The following is a 27,795-nucleotide window of genomic DNA, read 5'->3' on the forward strand; positions in this document are numbered from 1 at the left end:
ATACATACTGAAATATTGTTGTATGGGTGGTTATCTACAGATATATCCACGATTTGTGAAGGTTTTAGGAAGATTTAGTCTTATTTTTCTTTGTAAATATGAACAAAGACTAATAAAAAATTCAATGGAACACAATTGACATCAGGCATCAGGGGACAGGACTGTGGAGGTAATCTCCTCATAGCTGTAACCCCTCTCTCCCCGGACAGAGAGCACTGCATGTATGTGCCCACATATACCTTACTCATTCCTTCATGCTCCCTGCAGTATCTGTCCGCCCTTGTGTTTCCCATCCTCTCTATTATGGGAATCTGCAGTTCCATCCTGTATCTACAAACTGCTGCTGTGTTATCAGGTTTATGCATTATACTCCACATGCTGATTGCCATTCTGTACAGTAATTTATAATATCACATATTCAGCTGCTTCTAAATCTTTGTTTTATTTGTTTTACACGTTATTAAGACACGTTATTCATTATTTTTGGGGTGTGGAACCAAATGTCTGCATTTCAGTGATTTCTTATGGGAAGGTTTGCTTTGGTTTAAGAGTGGATCTGGATTACAAGCCTGATCCCAGAACTAATTATGTTGGTAATCCAAGGCACCACTGTATATGCAAAAAGGGGTCTACTCCCTGTGAATAAAATAAAACAAGTGTGATTTGTAGTTGGTGTGCCAGTTATTTTGTGCAGTCCCTGTAGATTAATGGAGATATTGTCCATAGTGCTTATTGGTGGAATATTTCCGCTACTACATACAGTAGATCAGTGTCTATCATTCAATAACAGAGAGGTGTTCGTATATGAATCCCCTAATATATTCATTAATAAAAGCTGTTTAAAAATAGGGTAAGTTTTACTTTAAGAAGTTTTGCCAGTTCAAAAGTGTAGACTTTTGGAAGTACCTCGAGCCGTCTCCATGAATAGCTTCTTTCACAATTCCATCTCGCCAGTTTATAAACAGCCAGCCTCATCTGCGCTTACTCTGCTTTCTGGCTCAGCTCCGCAGTCATCTCTCTGCAGCAGGGGAAATAGGAAATAGTCTTCTAGCTTATGAATACGCTCAGCCAAAGATAGAAAAAGAGAAGATTGCAGAGAGCAGAGACATTCAGCGGGTCCTCCTGCTTCCTACCACCACACTCTACATGAGATCTTGTGACCTGCCACCCTGGGCCAAGCTCCTAACTTCTTCCCAGGATTTCGGCGTGGGCTCTGAAGCTTCAGGTTTATGAACATTTTTGCTGAGTAAGTTTTCCATAGAGAAACTACTAGAGAAAAGTTAAGAGGCCTGGCTGTGCGCTGTGGGTTTTCTGCTGACACAGCCCAGAGGAGAAAGAAGAAAAATTTTCATTTTTTGTAAATGCTAAGGAGGCCTGAGGAATCAATAACTGCCTTAATAAAGGAGCCCGGCCTCAAGATTTATCCCTTCTTCTCTAAGGATGTGATGATTTAATGACTAGCGGCTTATCTTGTTAGAGGGGCAGATCATTTTGTATCAGCAGCTTCTTCTTAGCACTTGTAATATCATTACTAGACACAGCAGCATAGGAATAACACATGTTCTGTAGTAGGAATAGTAATCATCCAGAACTAGATGTAGCAGAGCTGAACGGGTTCATTTCTGCCTCCTGAGTTAAAATAAACTTGTATATGAACCAAAGACAAACCCAGCTCTGCTACATCGGTGTATCTTAATACTTTTTCCACCCTTTAGATAAGAAACCAGAGTAATCAATGACAGCTCCATTTTATGGATCTACTTATCAGCAAATTAATGTTTTGTCCGATAATGCTTGGCCTAATTTCCAGAAACGTCTCCAGATTTAAGGCCCTATCTTGTGGAATCAATAGTCTGACTATTGATAACTACTATATATTCAATAGGATTCCATCATGGAATAGAAATTCTGGATTAATACTGTTCAGCCTGTTCTGGGATTACAGAACTACACTATATAAATGCGGATTATCATCTGGGAACCAAAAACCATCTGCAGTGATAGAGCTGAGCTACATGGATATATAGTGTATGTCAGCTACTTCTAGCAGAATCAATCCGGAAGGTTTTAGGAAGTCACTGCTTTCAAGTAATTAAAATGACAGCGCTCTGCGATGGGACTCTGGATAAGTTCTTACTCTAATGAAGCAGAAATCAACCTGCCGCCTCCATTGGTTTGGCTGAGGCTGAATCCTGCCCCTCCAGCAATGTGTCACATAGACTTGTATTGATCACCATACAGTGGAATTCTCTATATTCAGGAGTGAGTGCTGGGGCTACACTGCTCTCCACATCACCGGTCAATGCAAGGATTCCTAGAGAATGAGCCACCTCTACTGCACATCTGGACTCTCAAGACATCAGCTCCACCTGCGTCTCCTTATACACAGAATCCTCTATACAAGTGACCATTCATGATGGATCTTCTTACAGCTCTCGTCAGTATTATATTTGTCTGTTTCCACTCCTGTCGAGGAACAAGACTGCAGAGTGGTGAGTACCATAAAGAATACTTTTTCCCATGAATAATCATTAGATACTATTATACGAAACAGCCTCACGGCTATGAAGTCAGTGCTTTATAGGTTAATGCAAATACTTGGAACAGAATTTTACAATTTACACATGTACTTCTACAGAGTCTTATAGTCAGCACAGCTTGATGCTTAGACTTCTATGATTATTGGGCTATCATTAATGAACCACTGTAATGTAATACATGTATAGTAAAGACTGCTGCCTTCTGGCTTTACAGGAAGTTGGAGTGGGATCCATCAAAAGTTTAGGTTCATTGGTTTTGCATATACATAGATGTATTATATGTGACTCCAATGCTGCAATGTATGAATATATATATATATATATATATATATATATATATATATATATATATATATAGTAAAACCAAGGCAAATCTCTTAATAGAGGTCCAATATCTGTCTCTCATATATATGATTCTCTATCTATCTATCTATCTATCTATCTATCTATCTCCTATCTATCTCCCTATCTATCTATCTATCTATCTATCTATCTATCCATCCATCCACCCTGGGGCATACCCATAGGTGGGTGCAGGTAACAATCACACCTGAGTGCTGGTGCCTAAGGGAACTTAATGACCCTATGACCCTTTGCCACATAAGAAGACACAAGTATTATAAATGGTGCATAGTACATGGGGGGGGGGGGTCTTTTATTTGGGGCCCAGCAACAAGTTACACCTCCACACCTATCTCATATCTATATGTTGAACTGAGAGGAGATCCCCTTCATCTTCACTTCTTAGCACTTGAAAATCAAAGACTTTGGCAGCAATTTTCCAGTGTGATATAAGATGACTGCCAGAACCTTATAGCAGCGGGATCCAAACAGTCATTGTCACCAGGGAACCCACAATCTCCTACCCAGACAAGCCATTGAAATGCTATAATATGACAAATCTTATTCAGTCTGTGGCTTTTCACAGCTAAAAGGATCTTTTATTCATCTGCTGAACTCTTGCCCTTGACAGAAATGTATTAATAAAATGCGCTTCCTGTTCCTTGGTCTGAAAAGACATATATGTTCTGCTGAATGTCTGTGGGTCATTATAAAGGAAGATGGTCCCTCCACTCACAAAGGAGCCAAACATCTCGTGGTAAAGAATACTGTGACATTTACACAAGCAGTGAACTGGCCCCTGGTATCATCCAGAGACTAGGCAAGACACTGCTGTATGGTACACTGCAGAGAGCTCTACACCTCCTGTGCTCTGATCTGCAGGGACTAAAGACCAGATGTATTGCTGCATAGGGATTAGGGACCTGAAGGCTGGGACAAGTCATGTGTGCAATGTACTGGCAGGACAGTGTGCAAACTAAAATGCAAGAAATATAACCAAACCACCATCTAACATCAGGCTAAGCTCCTATGGGAGTGGAAAGGGACAAGTGACACACACAGAGCCGGACTTAGGGTAAATGGCGCCCTGTGTGCAATTTGCTTTCGGTGCAAACCCCCTCCCCCTCTATTCTAGACGCAGTGCTATCAGAAACTCAGGATCAGCAGGACATGAGACCAGAGTGTATACAGGGAGGGCGCTCACATATTGTGTAGGGAATGCTCCACTAATCATTATTATTGCCCACATAAACCCCTTTAAAGACTTTAAATTTCCTCACACAGTATAGTGCCTCCTATAGTGCTCCACACCCAGTATAATGCTCTGTGGCCCCACACTGTATCAAGTGCCCAAATACATACATCATTATCTCTAAACATTATTGCCGATAAATATTACCTCCATCACATATTGCCTCCATACTGCTAATGAAGAAAACAGAAAGATATTACCAATTGTACCACTACATAATATCTAAATAATACCACAACACCATGACCACTACCACTACCACTACAGACCCTATAAGAGAGAGCAGTTACATCCAGTGACTCACAGGGGGCATCTTCTCTGATGAGAGTTTTTCACTTTTCTTTCTCTCCATCCGGACCGGGCCATCTTGAATTCTTTTCCTGGCCATTAATCTTCTCTCCAGAACCTGCTAGAGAAACATTTTAGGCTCCTTGACCTAGCACATATAGTAGTAACGTTCCCTGTGTACCTATATCGTAGTTAGGCCCCCTGTGCCCCCTCATTATAGTTTGGTATGCTTTGTACATGTCTCTATATAGTAGTAAGGTCCCCATATAGTATAGGCCCCTCCGTGCAGTCCCTACATAGTATAAGACCCCTCTGTGCAGTCCTGTGCAGTACAGTATAAGTCCCCCCTTGCAGCACCATATAATTAACATAATATTAATCCTCTTCCTCTGCAGGCCGCATATAGAATTAGTTACCCCCCCCTTTCCCCACAGCCCTCATATAGTATCAGTGCCCCCCCCCCCCCCCCATACAGACCTCATACAGTATCAGTCTCTCCCCTGCAGCCACCATATAGTATCAGGCACCCCTGCAGCCCCCATATAGTATCAGGCCCCCTTCAACACCCATATAGTATCAGTCTCTCCCCTGCAGCACCCATATAGTATCAGTCCTCACCTGCAGCCAGCATTCAGAATCAGTCCCCCTGCAGTCCCCCATCAGCTTCCTCCTGCAATCCCCATTTAGTATCATCCTCCTCCTGCAGTCCACATTTGGTATAAGCCCCCTCTTGCAGTCCCCACTTAGTATGCGCATCTTCCTGAAGCACCCATTTACTATTGGTCCACTCCTGTAGTCCCCATTTAGTACCAGCCCCCCCCCCCCCGCAGCCCCCCTCAGTCTCCATTTAATCAGACTCCATCCATGTGCAGTCCCCATATAGTCAGTCTCCCATTCCCAGTTTCCCTGAATTCCCCATATAATATCAGCGACCAACCATTGTTAAGGCTATGTTCACACTACGTAAGTCTCCGGATGTAGCGCATTCCGTGAATAAGCGGCCGGAGACTTACGTAGTTTGCGTACAATGGAAAGTATACGATGTACGGCTGCACAGTTCACGCTACGTAAGAACTTACACCCGGATAGTACGCGGCGCCGTAAAAATGAACCAGACTATTGTTTGAGGACGAAAATGCCGTAGCGTAACATGCGGTCCCGTACGTAGTGGTGATTTCTTCATTTTTCAAGCTTTTTGTGCCGATCCAAAAGGTTCTGTGGGGTGTCCGGGGCTAGGCGAAGATTTCCAAGTAAAAGACCGCTGTCAGATCGCTACGTAGGGCGCTCGGGAAGCGTAAGTAGACTGCGGGCGTAAGTTCGTGTTCCGTACGTAGCCGGCCGCAAGTAGCGTAAATCCCCGGCCGGAGTTTAACACGTATATGTCCAACCACGAAAATATGCGGCCGGACATATACGCAGTGTGAACATAGCCTCAAGGTGTGAAAAAAAATAAAATAAAGTATTGTTGGGCTCCCTGGAGTACAGCGCTGTTAAAGCGTAACTGTCATTTCAGGGCCATTTTTATGAAAACAATAAATATCTATAGTACAAGTGATTTTAAGAAACTCTGTAATAGGTTTTATAAACCAAAAGAGTTTCCTTCTGGACTGAAAAAGCAATCTCCCAGCCTCCCCCCTCACATCAAATGAAGCAGCAGGATTTCTGTGTCCATTATGTGGCTATGGAGAGGGGAGGGTCTGTTAGGGGTGAGTAAGCACGGAGCAGTCCTGCACAGCACAACATCCTGCAATCTTCTCTCAGTAAGTTCATAGATAAGCACTGACCTTTCTGACCCCAGAATCCTGCGTTTTAGGTGCCCAGACAATCTACAAACAGCTGACCTTCATGTCACCTCTTCCTGCTCCCTCATCTCCCTCGGCCCCTCCCCCCTTCATAGGCTTTCAATGGAGAGAGCAGAGCCCGTCTTCACTGGCTTCTCTGTAATGAAGACGTGTTTGCCTGATAATGCACAGATAAGAAGTCGGGGGGGAGGCTGGGAGATTGCTTCTTGAGTACAGAAGGAGGCTTTTTTGGCTGATGAAACCTATTACAGAGTTTCTTAAAATCGCTTATACTACTGATTTCTGCAATAAAAAAAACATGACAGTTATGAGGGACCTTCAACCAAGGAGCACTAGTCCCAAGGCATATGTACACCTTGCTAAAGTGGTACATGTAGAGTTATCATATAACATTCAGACCTAGAGAAAAAGGAGTTGCTGCACCTCATACCCATGGCTTGCATTAGCCATGGGTGTGAGGTGCAGCCACTCCTCTTTCTCTAGGTCTGTATATTATATAACATTGTTGCTGCTATACTAAAAACAAATATTACCAACATAACTAAATTAAACAATACCTTCATACAACATAATGCACTATAGAGAGATCAATATTACTGGTGATAACACTATACTTGCCCAAGAAATGCCACTGCGCTATTACCACTATATAGTGACTATAAACCATTATATAGCGACAAACATTTTTTATATTCCGGTAAGCATCAGCTCTACACAGGCTTTCTGCAGACTTTATAAATGATTATAGTTCAGTTACATCCAAAGACATACAGGTGACTCTGAGTGTGTTCACTTTTCCTGTCTTTTCCATCCAGTTGACTGCCATGAAGACTACTTCCAGCCATGACCTGCGCCTACAGAGTTTGCTTCCAGGTATAAACCCACACACCGTATACGCAGCGTATTTACTGCTGCGATACGCAGCAAATACGCAGCAGATTAGATCTAAATAACTGAACACAGTATCAAATCTGCTGCGTATTTGTTGCGTATCTGCTGCGTATACGGTGTGTGGGTTTGTACCCTCCCAGACATTTTTTTTTCCCAACACTTTTGCAATAACCTCCCTGCCTTTTCTCAACCAACATAATTCTACAGCTGTTGCAGATCTGCCCCTATTGCTCTACCTTCTCAGTTGCAAGATACCGCTAAATACTGTACTTTAGAAATACTTATACAATAATTATTCTTACCATCAACAAATACTACCATCTAAACAGTACCTGTAAAAACAGTGATGCCTAATAGTGCCCTCAAAAATAGTAGTGGCCTACAATTTGTAGCTTCACATTCAGTAATAGTCACTGTCACTAAAAATAACTTTTTACATGTCATCAGCTGAGACGCGCTTGTATCAGAAGTTATAGCCAGGGAAAGATCGTGAAAAAGATACTTAAAGTGTCACTGTCGTTATAACTTTCAAAAATCTAAATTAACAGTAGATGTGATATAAAGCAAGTTTGCAATTTACATTCATTATTTGTTGTTGTTGTTGTTGTTATCATGCTGTAAAACAAAGCTGAACTTACCAGAAATCCAGGTCCAGTCTCCTGAAGGCAGATTTTCTGACTTGTGCTGGGTAAAAAAAAGACTAAACACAGGAATTCCGGCCAGTACAGAGAGTCACGGCTCAATGTGTCCATCAGCACATGACTGCCTTCCCTGTGAGCGCTCAGATGCCCTGGGATACACAGGACTTTCTGTTTTCTGACTGTTTCCTGTTTTTTTTTTTAAACAAAAGAGTCAGAAAACAGGAAGTGCCATGTTTACCATGACAACTAAGAAAAACAATGAATGTAAATTGCAAACTTGCTTTATATCACATCTACTGATGATTCCGACTTTGAAAGTTATATCGACAGTGACACTTAAAGTATTTTTAGTGTGGGCTTCCTAGGTCTCCCAACAATCTATAGACTAAAGCTTTATCATAGGCATGAAAAAATATCAGACCTGCACATTATTAATAAAACAAGCACAAGAAATATAGAAATGAATGTGGTTACTAATGTTCTGCCTTCTATGTTTCATTGCCTTCCATTAGTGGATGTGATACATAAACCAGGTATGTGTGTTTTCTTCTATTTACTTATATATAGTGTAATTTAGAATATAATGTGATAGAAGAGTAATCTTTGTCCTTTTAGAGTATATGCACACAGAGTAATTCTTGCGGAAAACTCTGTGTGGAATCCGCCGCTCACTCCCCTGCGCACCCACTTGAAGTTCCGCCTGTCACATAGGCCCCACTATATGCTTGGGCGGATTCCGTCGTCTGGCCAAAGAATTGACATGTCATTTCTTTAAGTGGACAGCAGAATCCGCCAGACCATAGAATGGAGTCTATGGAGCTGGCGGAGAGGGAAGCTGGAGCGTGCAAGGACGAGCAGCGGATTCTTTTTGTGAGAATTACTCCGTGTGCATATACCCTAAGTAAGACTTTATGTGGACAGTTCTAGTTAGTGATTAACAGCTCTTTCTATATACAGTCATGGCCAAAAGTTTTGAGAATGACACAAATATTATGTGTTCACATGATCTGCTGCCCTCTGGCTTTTATGTGTGTTTGTCAGATGTTTTTTTATCACATACAGAAATACAATTGCAATCATATTATGAGTAACAAAAGCTTATATTGACAGTTAGAATGAGTTATTGCAGCAAGTCAATATTTGCAGTGTTGACCCTTCTTCTTCAGGACCTCTACAATTCTCCCTGGCATGCTCTCAATCAACTTCTGGACCAAATCCTGACTGATAGCTGTCCATTCTTGCACAATCAATGCTTGCATTTTGTCAGAACTTGTTGGTTTTTGTTTGTCCACCCGTCTCTTGATGATTGACCACAAGTTCTCAATGGGATTAAATCTCTATGTTTTGTTCCCTGAGACATTTAGTTATCACTAGAGATGAGCGAACCGGGTTCGAGTCGATCCGAACCCAAACGTTCGGCATTTGATTAGTGGTGGCTGCTGAACTTGGATAAAGCTCTGAGGTTGTCTGGAAAACATGTATACAGACAATGACTATATCCATGTTTTCCACATAGCCTTAGGGCTTTATCCAAGTTCAGCAGCCACCGCTAATCAAATGCCGAAAGTTCGGGTTCGGATCGACTCGAGCATGCTCGAGGTTCGCTCATCTCTAGTTATCACCTTTGCTTTATGGCAAGGTGCTCCATCATGCTGGAAAAGGCATTGTTGATCGCCAAACTGCTCTTAGACGGTTGGGAGAAGTTGCTCTTGGAGGACATTCTGGTACCATTCTTTATTCATGGCTGTGTTTTTAGGCAAGACTGTGAGGGAGCTGATTCCCTTGGCTGAGAAGCAACCCCACACATGAATGGTTTCAGGATGCTTTACAGTTGGCATGAGACAAGACTGGTGGTAGCGCTCACCTCGTCTTCTCCGAATAAGCTGTTTTCCAGATGTCCCAAACAATCGGAAAGGGGATTCATCAGAGAAAATGACTTTACCCCAGTCCTCAGCAGTCCACTCCCTGTACCTTTTGCAGAATATCAGTCTGTCCTTGATGTTTTTTCTGGAGAGAAGTGGCTTCTTTGCTGCCCTCCATGAGACCAGGCCTTGCTCCAAGAGTCTCCACCTCACAGTGCGTGCAGATGCACTCACACCTGCTTGCTGCCATTCCTGAGCAAGCTCTGCACTGCTGGTAGCCCGATCCCGCAGCTGAAACACTTTTAAGAAACGGTTCTGGCGCTTGCTGGTCTTTCTTGGGCGCCCTGGAGCCTTTTTGGTAACAATGGAACCTCTCTCCTTGAAGTTCTTGATGATGCGATAGATTGTTGACTGAGGTGCAATCTTTCTAGCTGTGATACTCTTCCCTGTTAGGCCATTTTTCTGCAGTGCAATGATGACTGCACGTGTTTCTTTAGAGATAACCATGGTTAACAGAAGAGAAACAATGATGCCAAGCACCAGCCTCCTTTTAAAGTGTCCAGTGGTGTCATTCTTACTTAATCATGACAGATTGATCTCCAGCCCTGTCCTCATCAACACCCACACCTGTGTTAATGGAGCAATCACTGAAACAATGTTAGCTGGTCCTTTTAAGGCAGGGCTGCAATGATGTTGAAAAGTGTTTTGGGGGATAAAGTTCATTTTCTAGGCAAATATTGACTTTGCAAGTAGTTGCTGTTAAGCTGATCACTCTTTATAACATTCTGGAGTATATGCAAATTGCCATTTTAAAAACTGAAGCAGTAGACTTTGTAAAAATTTATATTTGTATCATACTCAAAACTTTTGGCCATGACTGTATACAGGTAACTGCCAATTGCTAAGTAGGACCACCCACTTGACTAAACAAGGTTCTAGATGTACCAATGTGGCACCAATTCTTAAAATGCATCACCTTTATGTTACAGGACAAATTGTCTGCAAGCAAGGGACCCAGAAGCCTTGTTACAAAATCATCTACTTCCATGATACATCAAGAAGGTTATCCTTCCAGGAGGCACAGGATGAATGCAGAAGAGATGGTGGTCACCTTATGACTATAAAGTCTGAAGCAGAGCAAAAATTCATCCAGAATCTCATCCAGAGCCTCACAGCTTCTGACGGGGACTTCTGGCTCGGCCTTCGGAGAGTTGAAGATGAATCGCCAAATTCCAGTGACTGTCAGAGCCTGTATACATGGGTTGATGGCAGTAAACCAACCTTTTGGTATGTATAAACAGTTTCTGATCATTTCCACTTATTTTTAGTGACTGTAGCAATTGTTATAGATGTCTACAAGGAGATCTTGCACCTAAAACCGGAAGATACAAGGCAAGTTGTAAACTAGTTGTGGGCAACTTAAAGGGGTGGATTCTTTCCAGTCTGACAAAGTGCTCTCTGCTGCCACCTCTGTCTGTGCCAGGAACTGTTCAGAGCAGTAAAGGTTTTCTATGGGGATTTGCTGCTGCTCTGGACAGTTCCTGCCACAGACAGTGGTGGCAGCAGAGAGCAATTTGTCAACTTGGAATTAATACTCCACTTCCTGCAGAACATACAGCAGCTAATAAGTACTGGAATTTTTAAATAAAAGTAAATTAGAAAACCTTTATAACTTTCTGACACCAGTTGATCTGAAAGAAAAAAAGTTCCCTTTTAAATAGGTTGTTTACTATTCTTTGTATTTGACGTGTTCAGGGAAATAAACCCATTAAAAAGGCAACAGCAAATTTTCAAATACTAAATGCAAAATTCTAATTCCATCCAGGCAGGAGAAAAGTGTTACATGGTGCACTTTGAACTTTAGGTTTTCTGTGTAATTCGTGAATTAGATGGTTCCACCAGGGGCAGAGCCGGTCCTTGTAGTTGCCATCCACTTTAACTAATAAATCAGAAATAACAAATAACAAACTCCTCTCCATAACGGATGACCTAACTTAGTGTTAGGGTGCCTTCACACCTACCGTATCGCAGCAGAAAATCTGCTGCGGATCCGCAGCAGATTTAACTAAATGAATGAACACAGCATTAAATCCGCACTTACAAATCTGCTGCGGATCCGCAGCAGATTTGACAGTGCGTACTTAATGCTGTCTTCATTCATTAAGTTAAATCTGCTGCGGATCTGCTGCGGATCTGCAGCGGATATTCTGCTGCGATACGGTAGGTGTGAAGGCACCCTTATATATGGGTATTTTAAACTACACTTCCTCTTTAAGTACTGTCGTCGGACAGTGCTCAAGCATGAGAAACATATAGGGGGAGATTTATCAAACTGGTGTAATATGAAACTGGCTCAGTTGCCCCTAGCAACCAATCACATTCCACCTTTCATTTTCCAAAGAGTCTGTGAGGAATGAAAGGTGGAATCTGATTGGTTGCTAGGGGCAACTGAGCCAGTTTCACTTTACACCATGTTTGATAAATCTCCCCCATAGTGCTAATTTGAAAGCTGTTACTGCACAATTTCTTGCACAAGGTAACGTTGGCAGTAAATGCCAGTCCTGCATGTGTTTGGGATTAGTGCCAGACCACAGCTGCATTGCTATTAATGGAATGGAAGAGTGCTCTGTAACACAATATATCTAAGCAGCCTGAATAGGAATCTTTTGAAGAGTAGGGACTTTCTATCAACCTATCACCTGTAAGACAGAATTAGGCATAATTCATATTGTCAAAAAAGAAAATTAAGTGTGAGTGTGCACAAACACAATTCTCACAGACCTGTATAAGAACAGGTGCTGTCCACAAATAAAAAATTGGGATAAAAAAGGGATTCTATTCCTTAGGCTATGTTCACACTACGTATATTTCCGCTCGTAGTGCGAACCGCGAATATACGCACATAGTTTTGAGGTTGATGCTTTCGCTTGAAAGTAAACGATATACGGCCGCACAGTTCACACTACGTATGAACTTACGACCGGATCGTATACGCCGCCGGGAAAAATGAACAAGACCATTGTTTGAGGACGGAAATGTTCGCACTCACGGCCGTGGATTTACATGCGGTCCCGTACGAAGTACTTATTTCAGTCAAATTGAACTTGATTTTTCGATCCAAAAGGTTCTGTGAGTTTTATTGGGCTGGGCGAAGATTTCCAAGTAAATGACCTGCTTCAGATCGCTTCGAAACAAGCTAGGAAGCATAACTGTACTACCGGCGTATGTTCACAATGCGTACGCATCCGGCGCATGTCAAATTTTTGCACGCCCGTAGTTTCAGCCGCACTTGTACGGCGGCGTAAGAACTGCGTATGGATTCGTTCGCAGTGTGAACATAGCCTTAGTCTGTATTGTAAGGCAAGTAATAAGTATCTGAGCACTTACTCACTGACAGCTTGTAGACTCCAGTCTATACAATAAAACCATTCTTCTATATTATAAATCTATATTCTATATCAGGGGGCCCTCAACTGGCGGACCGCGGTCCGAACCCGGACCGCGGAGGCCAGCTGTCCAGACCCCTGGTCAGACCTTCTAACCGCCCCGGATCCGGTCCGTCCGGCTCCCCACCGCACTCCTCCCGCCCCATAGGCGTACTGTCCTTAGATGTCAGTACGCCTGTCGGTCCGGCCCCCGGCTGATACGCGCTCTCTGGGGATGTCCCGGGGATTCCCCAGCAGAGCGTGCACCACAGACCTCAGTGTACGCTGCCGGCCTGTCCTTCCCGGAAGTGCAGGCCGGCGGCGTACGCTGAGGTCACTGATGCGCGCTCTGCTGGGGAATCCCCGGGACATCCCTACAGAGCGCGTATCAGCCGGGGGCCGGACCGACGGGAAGAGAAGAAGACAGCCGCAGCGGGGAACGAGGTGCTAGGTGAGTTGTTTTTGTTATTTTTTTTTTTCTGTCTGGGGGGCATCTACAAGGGGAGAGCGCACAGGTGGACTATATACTACAGGGGGACCTCACAGGGGGCTATATACTACTGAGGGGGCTATATACTACTGGGGGGAGCGCACAGGGGGCTATATACTACAGGGGGGACCTCACAGGGGGCTATATACTACTGAGGGGGCTATATACTACTGGGGGGGGCGCACAGGGGGTTATGTACTACAGGGGGGACCTCACAGGGGCTATATACTACAGGGGGAAAGCACAAGGGGGGCTATATACTACTGGGGGGGACCTCACAGGGGGCTATATACTACTGGGGGGAGAGCACAGGGGCGCTATATACTACTGGGGGGAGCTCACAGGGGGCTATATACTACAGAGGGACAGCGCACGGGGGTCTATATACTACAGGGGGAGCTCACAGGGGGCTATATACTACAGGGGGGAGCTCACAGGGGGGCTATATACTGATTGGGGGGAGCTCACAGGGGCTATATACTACTGGGGGGAGCTCACAGGGGGCTATATACTACAGGGGGAGAGCACATGGGGGCTATATACTACTGGGGGGAGCTCACAGGGGGCTATATACTACTGGGGGACAGCGCACAGGGGGCTATATACTACAGGGGGAGAGCGCACAGGGGGGCTATATACTACTGGGGGAGCTCACAGGGGGCTATATTCTACAGGGGGAGAGTGCACGGGGAGGCTATATACTACTGGGGGGAGCTCACAGGGGGCTATATACTACAGGGGGAGAGAGCACAGGGGGGCTATATACTACTGGGGGAGCAACAGGGGGCTATATACTACTGGGGGAGCAACAGGGGGCTATATACTACTGAGGGAGAGCGCACAGGGGGGGCTATACACTACTGGGGGAGCAACAGGGGGGCTATATACTACCAGGGCAGTCACCCCCTTTGTACCTAATATCAAAGGCCTGGTGAGAGAGAAAAAAATGCCAGTTTTCCCGCTAATAAGCAGCAATTCTGTATATAAATAGTTGAACGTTTGTGACAAAGTAACAAAACACGTTTCCTACTGATGTTCAGCTCGGACCTTCACCTGACAATAGACCCCGGTAAGTGGCCCCTCACTAAAAGTTGTTGAGTACCCCTGTTCTATATTATAAATCTGTCCACCTGTAAATTCCAAGTTGCCCAAGAGTCCCAAGAGTCCCCTTTAAAGTATAGTGACCCCATTCTACCTACTTCTCTGTACTTCTGACATTTACTCACCAAATATCGCACCTAACAGATGACGAACTAAACTCCGAGCGTGAAGTGTTATACTGATACAGAGACATAGCAAACCAATGACGGCATTCCATAGAAGTCTGATAAAGCAGGGGGTACTAAGCATAGAACTATGGATGAGGTTCTGTGGATACTAGTGTGTATGTAGCTTTGGACATGTAAAGTCCATTCATTCTGGGTATAGATTGCAACACCAAGAAGGAAACGTCACGGGATTATGGAAATTACAGGATCAATAGACATGTATATGACAAGGTTCTTACTAGGTGTGTGAAGAATGTTCTGCCATGTTGAACGCACTTGGGCAAACAAATCATTAAAGTGAATGTACCATCAGCAGGGAAGCCGATGCCACGGTCCTATTTTTGATCCGTGGCCCGTTCCTGCATACGGCGCCGTTCTTTTCCCGAGCACCAGGGTGAAGCACTGGTCGGCCTGCCCCCAGTGGGGAGAACCCCTGCCCTTCTATGACGTGGTTCCATTGATTCTAATAGGCGTGTCCAGGCCCAGCAGCTCCTCGGGTGTTACTTCTTCCCGAGGGCATGGGCAGTTCAGCCAGTATAAGCTATATGAGCAGAGCAGAAGCCACAGCCCCAAGCTCTGGAGTTGCATCCCATAGGCGGCTGCATGCTGTGTAGGCTTGGTGCAGGTCATGTGAGGTCAGAACTGCCTGATGGGTACAAGCTACTCCCAGGCAGTGGATGAGCCACCTGGACACTAGGACTGAGCACTGTAATCAGGGTGGGAGGGGACTCCGGGTCCCCAAGTATCCTCTGTCTCAGAAGTGGGCCAGGGTGTAAAGGTTAATCTGGCCCACTGCAGAGACATAGGACACGTGATCCACTTCTCTGATGAAAGGGGGAGAGAACAATGACGGAGATGGAGAAGAATCTCTCCAGAAGCTATTTATCGTCTTCAGAGGGTGAGTACCACAGAAAAGCCCAGAAGTGCAGAGGTCGTATTGCGAATATTTAAAGTTTTCTGCTTCCCGTTGAATGGTGTAAAAAAGATTTTGAGTGGAATACCCCTTTAACTAGTGTGTGAAATGGCAAAAAATACTAAATACAATTGGTGCAAGCATGGACCTATTGTCTTTTTGAGAGGTTTCTATGTTGCATTTCCCTTTAATTCAACCATGCTGCAGTTCTTTCTTCTTCTTCCCCTAGTAAGATCACAATGATAATAAGAACTATTTAAAAAGGGGACTGGTCCCACAGAGGAGAGCCATCCAAGGCTTCCATGTATTACTGTCAGGACTAGCAATACGGACAGGACAAGAGACAGTGGGCCCTAAACTGAATCCACCCACTGACCCTGCCTGCTTGCCTCAATCGACCCTAGGGGGTCGCGGACAACAACGGAGACGATCCCTACGCTACGTACGTGAAACACTGAACAAGACGGACAAATACAATACAATAAAGAGGAGTAAACAAGCCGGGTCAAACCACACGAGCAACGCAGTACAGAATCGGCAATTTAACTAATAGCCAGCGATTTGCAACTGGCACTGACTACACTTTATACTGGATCAGGAGCCCAGACCAAAGACTGATTGGTCCGGCCTCCTGAATCCAGCCACATTGCTGGAGAGATCTGTCACTCAGCCTGACTACAACAGCACTCAGCTGCTCGGCTGAGTCACCCGGCCCTGCCGAGGAGGGCGGCGCTGCGCTCCAGCCGGGACAGACGACGCTGGAGCGCGGTCAGGTAAGTTGCTGACAATTACACAGACAACCCCCACTGATGCAGGGTACTGACAGCATAGTCCCTAAAAGGTTTTTCCTTTAACACTGCTGATATCTAAATCTACTTCTTCAAGATATAACTGATGGCACAGGAGCTGTACTTGACAGATGAGCTTTGTTAATAAGTGATGACATCTTGTCTTCTTGAGATCTCTGAATCTGGTGAATGATAGCTTCCTAAAAGGGATTCAGCAATTACAATACATCACTTTAACAGGTGCTCGGGGACTTCATATTCAGGGACCAAGCATTCAACCATGCCCAATCAATATTAACCGGTCTACTAAGCCATACTGCCAAATCCTTACTTAGAATAATTGTAACTTATTTATTAGGTGTGGTCACCCGTCATAACACAAGTTCATGTGAGTTGGACTCATATTTAACATTTTACTTTGTAAAGTGTGACAAAAACAACTAAAAGGACCAATGTCAGATTTAAAGGGGCATTACCATTTGTGCATTTATGCCATAGATGTCTGAGACCTCCACCTATCTCAGGGTCAAGAGCCCTTATGGAAGCGATCAGTATGCCAAAAATATCTGTATATTGATAATAACAGCATATAAATATGAGCATACTTTCTCATTTATGGAAACATTATATTTCATGGCACTATGCTATTTGTGAAACTCCTATTAAGGTCAATGGGAGTTATGAAATCTACATAATATAACATGACTGTTTTCAACTTCCCAACCACCTCTCAAAGCTGCTGGAATAGGAACTCTAATTTTAACGATGGTGGGACCCAAAGCTAAAGACATTTATGGCCATAAATGTTGGAGATGGAAATATCTGAGCTTCCACCATATAAATATTCTAAAATGGCACCGGTCATCCTAAAACTGTGAGTGTGAACATGGGTGGATTTAATCCTGGCCTAATTGATTACATCCTGGTTAACACCTGTACACTTTCTGGAGTGAATTCTACCAGCACCTTAATGGTTATCTTCTTGCCTTGCCGGTGATTGACAGCCCGATGCTCCTGTCTAAGTTCTTATCTGTCTGCCTCAATCACCTGTAAGACTAATGCTTTGTTTCTTTTAAAACTCAGTCGCTCACTATGCCTGATGCCAGCTATAGCGTATACTTAGTGTGCCTATAGTCGCTTCCTACCCTGGGATTTTCTGTGATTATTTTTAGCTTGTGTCCCTGACTACGTGTTTGTCTCCGGACTTGGTCTGTATTTTTGTCCTCAGTTTTTTTTTTACTCTGCTTTGCCTCACTGACTGTTTATTGCCTAGTGACTTTGTACTTGTATCTGACTCTTCTGATTTGACCCTAGTCAGCTGACCGCTCGTTAGAGTATATTTGTCCTTGTCTCCTATTTGTCTCACGTGTGTCTCATATTTGTCACCTATATTAGCGTAGGTGATGGCTCCAAGTTGTCCTGTGTTGCCTAGTACACGTTGAGGCAAGTAGGCATGGGACAGCATCAGGGCCACACTTGTCTCTGCGTCACCTGTGTGTACCCTGACCTGTCCTGACAAAAACTCTGTTTTAGTAAATACGTAGGGCGACATGTATCAACACAAAAAGGCGTACTTTCTTGCAGAAAGGGGCAAAATATTCGCAAATAGCCCCTTTCCGCCGGGTACGCCGGGGGGGGGGGGGGGGGGGGGGGGGGGGGGGGGGGCGGGGAGGGGGGGTGGAGGGGGCGGAACGGGGTACGCGGATTTATCATTTTTTAAACTAAAAGATACGCTGAAAACCTACTCCAGGTTTTCGGCTGTGCGGAACGACGCGCAAGGGATTTATGTAGAGGCAGTCTGCCTCTACATAAATCTCCGTAGCGCCGGAGATGCGGGGACATTTATAAGTCCGGCGTAAAAAACATCGGACTTAATAAATGTCCCCCTTAGTGTTCCCCATGAAATAATTATGAAACTAAAGCTAAAAGCTTTGCGATGTGCTGTTCCTCTGTTCTTCTTATGAAATGTATGGAACCAACTGGGTGTTATCAGTTGGAGACGCCCCTAATTGGTAACACCCACTTGGTTATTGAGTCATGTATTGTTACTAAGGATAACAGAGGAAGGACACATCGTTGAGCTATAAAACTAGGTGATGCTGCTGATTTGTTATTTCATGCGCATTGGATAATATATTTGCTAAAACAGTCAGGGCAGGAGCGGTAACAGGTCCCCTTTAAATTGATCTAAATAGAACAGGGACATAAAAAAGGTAATAGTTATAATTGGTAAATGTTTACTTCAGGCTGGCCATACACATTACATGCTGTACATGGATGTACTTGAGTCATGAACAGTATGTTGTATGTTATACACACGATACCCCTATAACATGCCTGATAGCTTTTATAGTTACAGTTATACACAATGGCCATTCTTTTTTTCCAAAAAGACCAGATGATGTAGCAGTTATAAACATAGGCATTTTACAGACTAATGCAACATCACATCCACTCCTCCTCAATGCATGCCATACACATATCATCGCAGAGGCGGAACGTTTGAAAAGCCTGGGACTTGCATTTGCCCAATATTTTCACATCAAAATTGGCAGTAGTCAGCTAGTAGTCAGCACTAGCGACTGAGCAGTGAAAGGGACTTTGACAGTACCTCTATATTATTATTATTATTACTCTTTTGTCTGAAGGGTATGTTTTCACACATTGGCGTTTCATTGCATGAAGTGATGAAGTACGATGAAACGATGGATTACTGCAATAAAATGATGTAGTAACGCAATGAAAATGCAAAGTGAATGCATGTGTGAACACAGCCTTAACCACCAATCAAGAGCCTTATGGTGCGTTTACACAGATTTATCTGACAGATTTTTGAAGCCAAAGCCTGGACCAGACTATAAACAGGGAACAGGTCATAAAGGAAAGACTGAGATTTCTCCTCTTTTCAAATCCATTCCTGGCTTTGGCTTCAAAAATCTGTCAGATAAATCTCTCTAAGGCACCATTAGTAAATTTAGTTGGAAAATAACATCTGTCTAACTCTTTATGGTGAGGATACTGAATCTTCAATGGTCTGGCACCAGATACGTGTTACCTTCACTGCTGCTCTGTGTAAGACTTATACATTTTATTTGGTAGGAACTGGTATGCAGACGAACCGTCATGTGGCAGTGAGGTGTGTGTGGTCATGTACTACCAGCCATTTGCCAGCCCTGGCGTTGGTGGACGATACATGTTCCAATGGAACGATGACCGATGCAACATGAAGAACAATTTCATATGTAAATATTCAGAAGGTCAGTGCTTTCCTCCTCCTCATTAACACTTCATCCACCACCATAGATCAATGGTCTGCATTCTGTGGCCTTCTAGCTCACAAGGAAACTACAGCAATGCCTAGCAGTAGACATAAAGTATACAATTGCAACTCATAATAATATTTCCTTCAACCTGCTGCCATCTATATTACTTATATACAAGTTATACTGTATAAATCATTATATACTATAGAGTGATATATAGAGCCCTGGCTATGAATCTGGTTTTAAAATTTGTTTCTTTTCTTTACTTAGTAGTGAAGTCAACGCGTCCCCCAATTCGAAACGGGTCATATACCAGTAAGTATGAGAGAACTCTGAGTAAGTGAGTAAGTTGTCCAGTAGTATGTGGGCTATGGACATCATTTACTTTACATATGTGCTTGCTTTAGTGGTTTTATTGCCCTGTAGACAACTTGCCTAATTTAGAGGTAACCTGTCACATTGAAAATGCAGCTGAATCTGTAGACATCTTGTAATAGGGTAGGAGGAGCTGAGCAGATTGACGTATGGTTTTGTTGGAAAATTTTCAGGATAACTAATTATCTTTGCTCACTCTGGGCTAATTAGTCATGTGGGCGGTCCTATTCGATGATTGACAGCTCTCTCTCTATACTTTACATACAAATAGCTGTCTGTCACTTAGCAGGACCACCCACTTAACTACTACCACAATGACCAGGGATATAACTATATATGAATCTGCTCAGGTCCTGCTGCCTTATAACATGACACCTGCAGATTGGACTGTAAAACATGCTGGAAAATTAGAATCCAAAAACAGAAGTGTTAGTAGTTTATTATTATTATCAGTTAATAAATTGCAAAGTCAACAGAAGAGAAATCTAAACTATGTCAATATTCAGTATGACTGCCTATGGCTGAAAAAAAGTTAGATGCAGCCCAAAGGCTGCCTGGAAAACATGGATGCAGCCATAGGCCATAGGCTGTATGCATGTTTTCCAGGAGTCCTCAGGGCTGCAGACAACTTCTTCAGACCTGTTTATCAAACGCAGAGTTTGGATTCAGATGAATGTGTGTTTAAGGTTTGCTCATCTCTAATGGATAAGGAATAACTCTGAATTCCTAACTACATTTACTTAAATTCAGTTCCATACATGCAAGGAGCCTCCACCACAACTTACTGTTCTCTGCGGACAAATATTATTTTACCTCTCCAGACCTTTGGGGAGCAACCTTCCTTCCCTTACAACCAGATACAGTGGTAGCTCGGTTCTCAAACTGCTTGGAACTCAAACTGTATTTTCAAGGAAAGTTTGCCTTGGTTCTCAAACTCTTGCTCAGTTCTCAGACACTTTTCGGGACCCCAGTCTTGAAGTACTCGGTATCTGAACATTTGCGAGCGTGAATGGAGAGTTGTACGTGGTGAGCTTAGCACCGGTGAGGCTTCACATACAGTACAGTGCTGTATTAGACTGCTGGAGTGCATATACAGTGCAGTAGTAGTACAGTCAGTGCACCACCATCTCCCATACATTACAGTGCTGGGGTGGGGGACACTATACAGTAAAGGATGAATGAGGAGTTGGTGACTACTTTACTATAATTGCTGGTTTTGTTGAATGTTTCTTGTGTATAATGTACTGTACTGTATAGTTCTATTCTGTAATGTACTGTAGAGATTAATCTAGGCAATATATATGGCAATATATGGGTACTGTAGGTAAATATTGGTTGGTGCTGGAACCAACTAAACACATTTACATTATTTCCTATGGGTAAATACTGCTCGGTTCTCAAACTGCCTTCCTTAACCAATTAAGTTCGAGAACAGAGGTACCACTGTATTAAAATATTTACTCATCAGTCCAGAGCACCTGCTGCCATGTTTCCTGTACTTTCAGGCATAGTTGTGTGGCTTGGCCTTGTCTATATGTAGAAGGTATGGAATTTTGGTTGCAATTGTTTCATGAAAACCATGGTCATACACCTCTGAACAGTAAATGGCTATAACTGGGCCCCACTGCCAGTTCGGGACTGATCGCACTGCTGGAAGGGAAGCAAGCATGATGCGCTAAGATTCCTTGGCTAACTACAGCATCTGCAGTCCTCAACATGGCACACGGTGGCATAACTATAGGGGTCACAGGGGTTGCAGCTGCACTCGGGCCCATAAATGAGGGCCCTAAGACCCCCTTTACCTCTTAGGGCTAATGCACACGTCCGCAAAAACCAGTTCATGGACGGACAGTGTCCTATGGAGTGGACCTTGGAGCTCCCAGCATCATAAATAATTATGATGTCAAGGTAGTGTACTGACACAGCAACATGGCAGTGTAAGTACACTAGTGTGAACTTTAAAACAATATCAGAACTCCCGACATCATAATTAATCATGATGCTGGGAGCTCCGAGGACGTGTGCATTAGCCCTTAAAGGTTGATAACTTCAGTTCCAGCGCTCAGCAATGTATGGAGCTTGTGTTTTGTTGCTGTGTTGCCATGGTGTATGACCTGTAACATAAAGCTGTCTACTACAACCTAACATTTGTAGAAAGAAGAGTTTGGTTGTTCTTTATCTAGTTTTGAGATTCCTGTACAGCTGTTTCGGTTTCAGTTTATGACTTACATTCAGTTAAATGTAGTCTCAATCACCATTTAGGGTCCATTCACATGTACAGGATCTGCAGCAGATTTGATGCTTTATTCTATCATTCAATTACATTGATATCTGTGACATCAAATCAGTAGCAGATTCTGTATTTGTGAATGGACTCTTAAAAATATATATATATAAAAACTATAATCCTACAAAATCCCTGACTTTGTACAAGTGTACCTAAAAGAATTGAAGTTTTGAAGTCAAAGAGCAGTCACCCGAATATTGATCTGATTTACATTTCTCTTCTGTTCATTCACTTTGCCTTTCGTTAATTGATGAAAATAACTAATAACAGTTGCATTTGAACAGCATACTCTCTGCATCAATTTCTACATTTTTGCCTAAATTTTTTGCAAAGTCCTGTATATGTCATCTATGAGGACAAGAGACTGTAAAGTGTTGTTTCAGTTATCATTCCATTATTTTTAAGATGTTGAACCCATTGCGAGCCGACCACCAGATGTTGCCATAAAGAATGTCAATCAGACGGAAGAAGCTGATGGTAAGTGTAAAGGCCATAGATAACACAGAGAATACGATTAGGGAAAATGGAATCATTCTGTAGTTATTATCGCTCAGCCTTATGCACACAGTTGCATTTTTTATAGGAAAAGAGATGCTGGAAGTTATGTAATAAGTGGATACATTGAGATTTAGTGAAGTAATGAGTTATTAGTTAGTAATGGGATGAATTCTTATGTGGAACAAAAAATGTCCGGCAGCGAAGTGGATGAGACAAAGGAGAGGAACCTGTTACTGTGAACAAACCCATTGAAGTCTATGGTAGAAAAAACACTACAGTTTGCAAAAGAAACACCACACCCTCAGCATGCTGCGTTTTGACAAAACTGCCACAGTGCCTCAAAAACACCACTACCCCCAAAAAAATGCCATGTGTGTAAGACAAATCATAAACGTCCATTGACCTCCAGCTTTTTTTTTGGGGGGGGGGGGGGGGGGGAAACAAACAACAACGCCATGGTATTTTTATTGGCGTTTTTCCAGAATTTTAAGGCAGTGTGAAGCCAGCCTAAAGGCCTTTTTAGATGGGCCAAGCAGACAGTGGTGTCTCCAATAGTGATATAACCACATACATAGTCACTCTTACTAAGGGTACTGTATAGGGGAACTGGGGTGATAGACCACCAGTTGGACAGCATTAGTGACTGGGATATCTCAGGTAAAAGACTCTAATATGCCCAATGCTCTCAAAGGGGTGTTCCCTCTGTGTTCTTTAGAAAGGAGACCTTGAAACCCTTATTCATTGTCTATAAAGCCCCTGGAAATAGTCTAGTGCAGCTTTCAGCTACTTTCAGCACTTGCTTAGAAAATGAATAGAGGGGCAGCATCCGTGTTCAGCTCAAAGCTTGCATTTTCGGGTACCAGTTCCTGTGATAATAGCAGGAGGGGGGTTACACAGGGCACAGCGGTCAGCAAAACTGCAAAGAGTCACATCCCCATTGATCTTACAGTATTGGCCTAAGGATAGATCACCAGTATATAGATCACCAGTATTCTACTTCTTGGTGGAAAAGAGAAACATGAAACAATGATTTACTTATCGGAAGACAACATGGTTTACAGATGTCTGATAAGATAGACAGCAGAGGTCTGGAATACTATGATGACCAAAGTCTGTGGTCTGTAATACCGTATCCACCATAGACATAGGAGCTTTGCTTTAGACACTAAAGACTGAATTGGCGGTCGGCATTGAGAAAGCTCTCTGCAGTTGGGGTATGGGGCAGCGGAATCTGATCAGGTTTAATGCTAATTTGGGGTGTACTTAGTGCAAATAATTTTTCTTGTTTTTATAGATTCCAATCTGCATTTCATCCTTATTGCAACAATCCCTGTGCTGACGCTGCTGCTGATATTTATCGGAGTAATGTGCTGCTGCATCATAGAGAGAAGGCAAGTTTTACTGACTTGTACATGTATGTTAATGGGAATCAGAAATGGGCTTCAGCTGTAAGAATTAGTATAGGTGACCATAGAAATTCAATTCTGGCCTTAACATGGCTTTTTTTTGCATGAAGCCATATTAAGACCACTATAGAGGTGCATTTACTGCCCCCCCCCCCCCACACACACACACACCATATGTCTCTGACGTCATACAGAGGGTTTTTTTTATGCTAATATCGTTTTCCCGGAAGAAAAAGGAGGCCCCCATACACGTCACACATTTGGGTGATTCCACTAAAATTGGCTGGGTTAGATGGCTTTTCATATGTTATTTGGTAAGGCTGGGTTCACACTACGTTTTGGCTATCCGTTTTTTCCATCAGTCTATTGCGAAAAATGGATGGAAAAAAACGGATGCATGTGTGTGCATCCGTTTTGATCCGTTTTTCCATTGAATTCCATTATAAAAAACGGAATGGAAAAAAAACGGATTGCAAAAATGTAGTGTGAACCCAGCCTAAGCAAAGTTAGACAAATTCCTAATGTACACTAATTATGAGAAATGCACATATACTGCTATTTCCCTCAATTTAGTAGATCAGGCAGGCATCAGTTTTGTGCCTAATGCACAGGAAAGGCCCCAGTTATTTTTACCCTGTAAAGTCTACATATACTGCGCCCTCTGCTGGACACTTCAGGTATATACACCCGGGTCGTGATTTTGAGAAATTGAAGCCTGTCTGAACTACTAAATTGAGGGAAATAGCACTATATGTGCATTTCCCATAATTAGTGTATTTTAGGGATTTTTCTAACTTTGCTTAGGAAATAAAAAATGGATTTTGGCCGGAGTTCTCCTTTAAAGGGTATCTATCAATTAAACTAATTTCTGACATTGCATAGCAGCATGTCAGAAGTTTGTATCTGTGGAGGTCTGGCTGCTGAGACCCCCGTGGATTTCTAGAACAAAGGGGCAGACAAGCTCAGCAGCGCACACGCTCTTCCCCTTCATCTTCATTCTAAACTGCTATAACTGCTATAATTAGCAGTCAATGGAACTATAATGGAAGCCTACGGAACTTCTGACAAGTCCGTGTACTGAAAGTTCTATAGGCTCCATTATAACCATAGACCTCTTGCATTAGCACTTTAGAGCAGAGATGAAGGGGCAGAGCGTGCGCTGCTTGTCTGCCCCTTTAAATTAGTAATTGGCAGGGGTCTCAGCACCCAGACCCCACTGATACACACTTCTGACATGTCATTATTGCATGCTAGAAGTTTGTTTAAATGATAGGTACAGTTTCGAGGGGTACTCCGGAGGGGGGGGGGGGGGGAAGTTTTTTTAATAGATTGCTTTAATAAAGTTTTTTTCTACTTTGTAGGCTGCCTTTTCAGCAGAATCTGCACAGTGAGCAGTGATAGCAAGCACCACTCACTGTGCAGCGATCATGTCGGGCTGCTTCCTCCCCCTGTGTACTGTATATAATAATACACAGTACAGGGGAGAAAGGGGACCTGCTCTGTTTAGCAATGTTCCTGATACAAAGGTGGTAGCAGCAGAGAGGCAGTGTCCCTGACTGCGGCACAAGAAGTACATATACTGTAGTGATTATATATATATATATATATATATATATATATATATATACACTGTGTATAAATATATATATATATTTATATATACATGTACGTATATATATATATATATATATATATATATATATATATATTTTTTTTTTTTTTAAATACAGTTCAATTACAAAGTATTACAATACATAAATAAGCAATTTTTTTTTAACAGTCTTCAGAGTACCCTAAATATAATGCCTGGGAAGGAAATTGTATTAAACTATATTATAATTAACCAAAAGAGCCAATTGACCCTATAGAGACCCAGACTTTTCTAACAGATCTTCCATACTTACCTAAAATCACAATATATGTGGGTAATAAAAGAGTGGTTTAAAAACAACAGGACAGTAGCATTTGTGAATGAATATGTCATAATACTATAATCAGTGCAGCAATGCCTCCGATAAATTAAAAGGTTTTAACATACAATATAGTGTTGTGTCCCGTCCAACAGCCTCCCCCCCCCCCCCCGACATGTTTCACCATAGAAACAGCTTCATCAGGGTACTGAGACACAAAATTAATGATTATGTTGACTTAAATTATTATATTTAATTATCAATTATTTCAATTCCCTGCAGGAAACAAGCAAGGAGTGAATCATCAGCAAAAGAGCCCAGCTTCTGGTTATCTCCGAACAGGCGGAACAGCCCAAACCTGGAAATTTACAATGTTATTAAGAAACAGACTGAGGCAGACCTAGCAGGTACAAGACCTGATATCCGTAACACATCTTTCCGAGGTCACTCCGGAGAAACGTCGCCCCCTGACAACCTTTCGGGCGATTATGACAATATTGCAGGACATCATTCAGAGAGTGGGTTTGTTACTCTAGCCAGCACAGAAAGTGGCTTTGTCACCAATGAACTCTACGAGCTGTCCAATGACAGGTATGGCAGAAGCACAGAGTCAGGCTGGGTAGAGAATGAAATCTATGGTTATTAAATAAAACAAGACAAAGGAATAAGTGTAATTTGTAAGGATGCTTTCCATACAAACAGAATAAGGAGGACTGCCTGTGGTTCTGCAGTTGTTTTGTAGAATATATACATGGCACGAATTATACATTGGAGGAGGGATGCAGACTCCTATTGAGAAACCCTGGAAGAAACAGCTAAATAAGAACAAACAATTATCCAATTTTGATTTATTATCATAACTAATTTCTACACTGTATATTCAGCTTGCAGTTACTCATTTCACCACAAGGTGGCACTATAGACAAAGATTTTTTTTTCTATTGCAGGCTGCTGGTTCTCATTGTCATTCGTTTTGCACGTTTTTTTTTCTTTTCATATAAGGAAGACAAATCTGGCTTACAAACTACCTCAAATGAAATTCCCAGACACGGCTTCATATACATATACAATTATATGTATCATTCTGTATGACAAATATGCACTTTTCTAATGTACAGATCTGATCCTCTGCAGATGACGCTCTTTATAGTGTTTTGTCTATGCTGGTTTACCAAAAAGGAATGAATATGCCATGTAGCAGATGTACTTGTTCTAGTGCTGCATATCTTCAGCAAATATGATGCATTGTGTAAGCTGCCCTCAATGCAGTAAATCACCTCTGGCTGTTCTTATCACCTGTATGTGCTCATTTTATGTCTGAATGGTTGTATTTCTGCTTTATAAAAAAAAAAAAGCTATGGGGGAAATTTATTATGGCATGCATGCTAGGCGTACAAAATATTTATTCAAGGGGTACTCTGGAAAAAAAATTCAACTGTTTTCATAAAGTTTTGTAAATTACTTCTATTCAAAAACTCAATCCCTCCAGTACTTATCAGCTGCTGTAAATCCTGCAGGAAGTGGTGTATTCATTCCAGTCTGATACTTCCTGCT

General features: G+C 42.7%; 1 protein-coding gene across 2 annotated transcripts; it reads left to right on the top strand.

Moving 5' to 3' along the window:
- The first annotated feature begins 1,033 nt into the window (after positions 1–1,033).
- LAYN (layilin) lies at positions 1,034–27,544 on the top strand. 2 transcript variants are annotated; one of them, XM_069947156.1, is made up of 7 exons: positions 1,034–2,492; positions 10,608–10,905; positions 19,602–19,759; positions 20,036–20,080; positions 22,833–22,904; positions 24,220–24,316; positions 26,524–27,544. In XM_069947156.1, exons 1-7 carry the CDS (start codon positions 2,414–2,416, stop codon positions 26,885–26,887), a joined length of 1,113 nt encoding a protein of 370 aa, XP_069803257.1. In that variant the 5' UTR covers positions 1,034–2,413; the 3' UTR covers positions 26,888–27,544. The 2 variants fall into 2 exon arrangements, with proteins under 2 accessions (XP_069803257.1, XP_069803258.1); XM_069947157.1 differs by lacking the exon at positions 1,034–2,492 and adding an exon at positions 17,239–17,376 and having other exon boundaries at positions 10,823–10,905.
- Positions 27,545–27,795: the final 251 nt, after the last annotated feature.

Source organism: Dendropsophus ebraccatus, chromosome 12, assembly GCF_027789765.1.
Source record: "Dendropsophus ebraccatus isolate aDenEbr1 chromosome 12, aDenEbr1.pat, whole genome shotgun sequence".
NCBI lineage: Eukaryota > Metazoa > Chordata > Amphibia > Anura > Hylidae > Dendropsophus > Dendropsophus ebraccatus.

Bases quoted from the DNA above. Each gene is read 5' to 3' on its own strand.
- LAYN (XM_069947156.1), top strand. From the start codon at position 2,414: ATGATGGATCTTCTTACAGCTCTCGTCAGTATTATATTTGTCTGTTTC. The intron at 20,081-22,832 runs GTAAGTATGAGA...ATTATTTTTAAG, and splicing joins TCGAAACGGGTCATATACCA to ATGTTGAACCCATTGCGAGC. The intron at 22,905-24,219 runs GTAAGTGTAAAG...TTGTTTTTATAG, and splicing joins TCAGACGGAAGAAGCTGATG to ATTCCAATCTGCATTTCATC.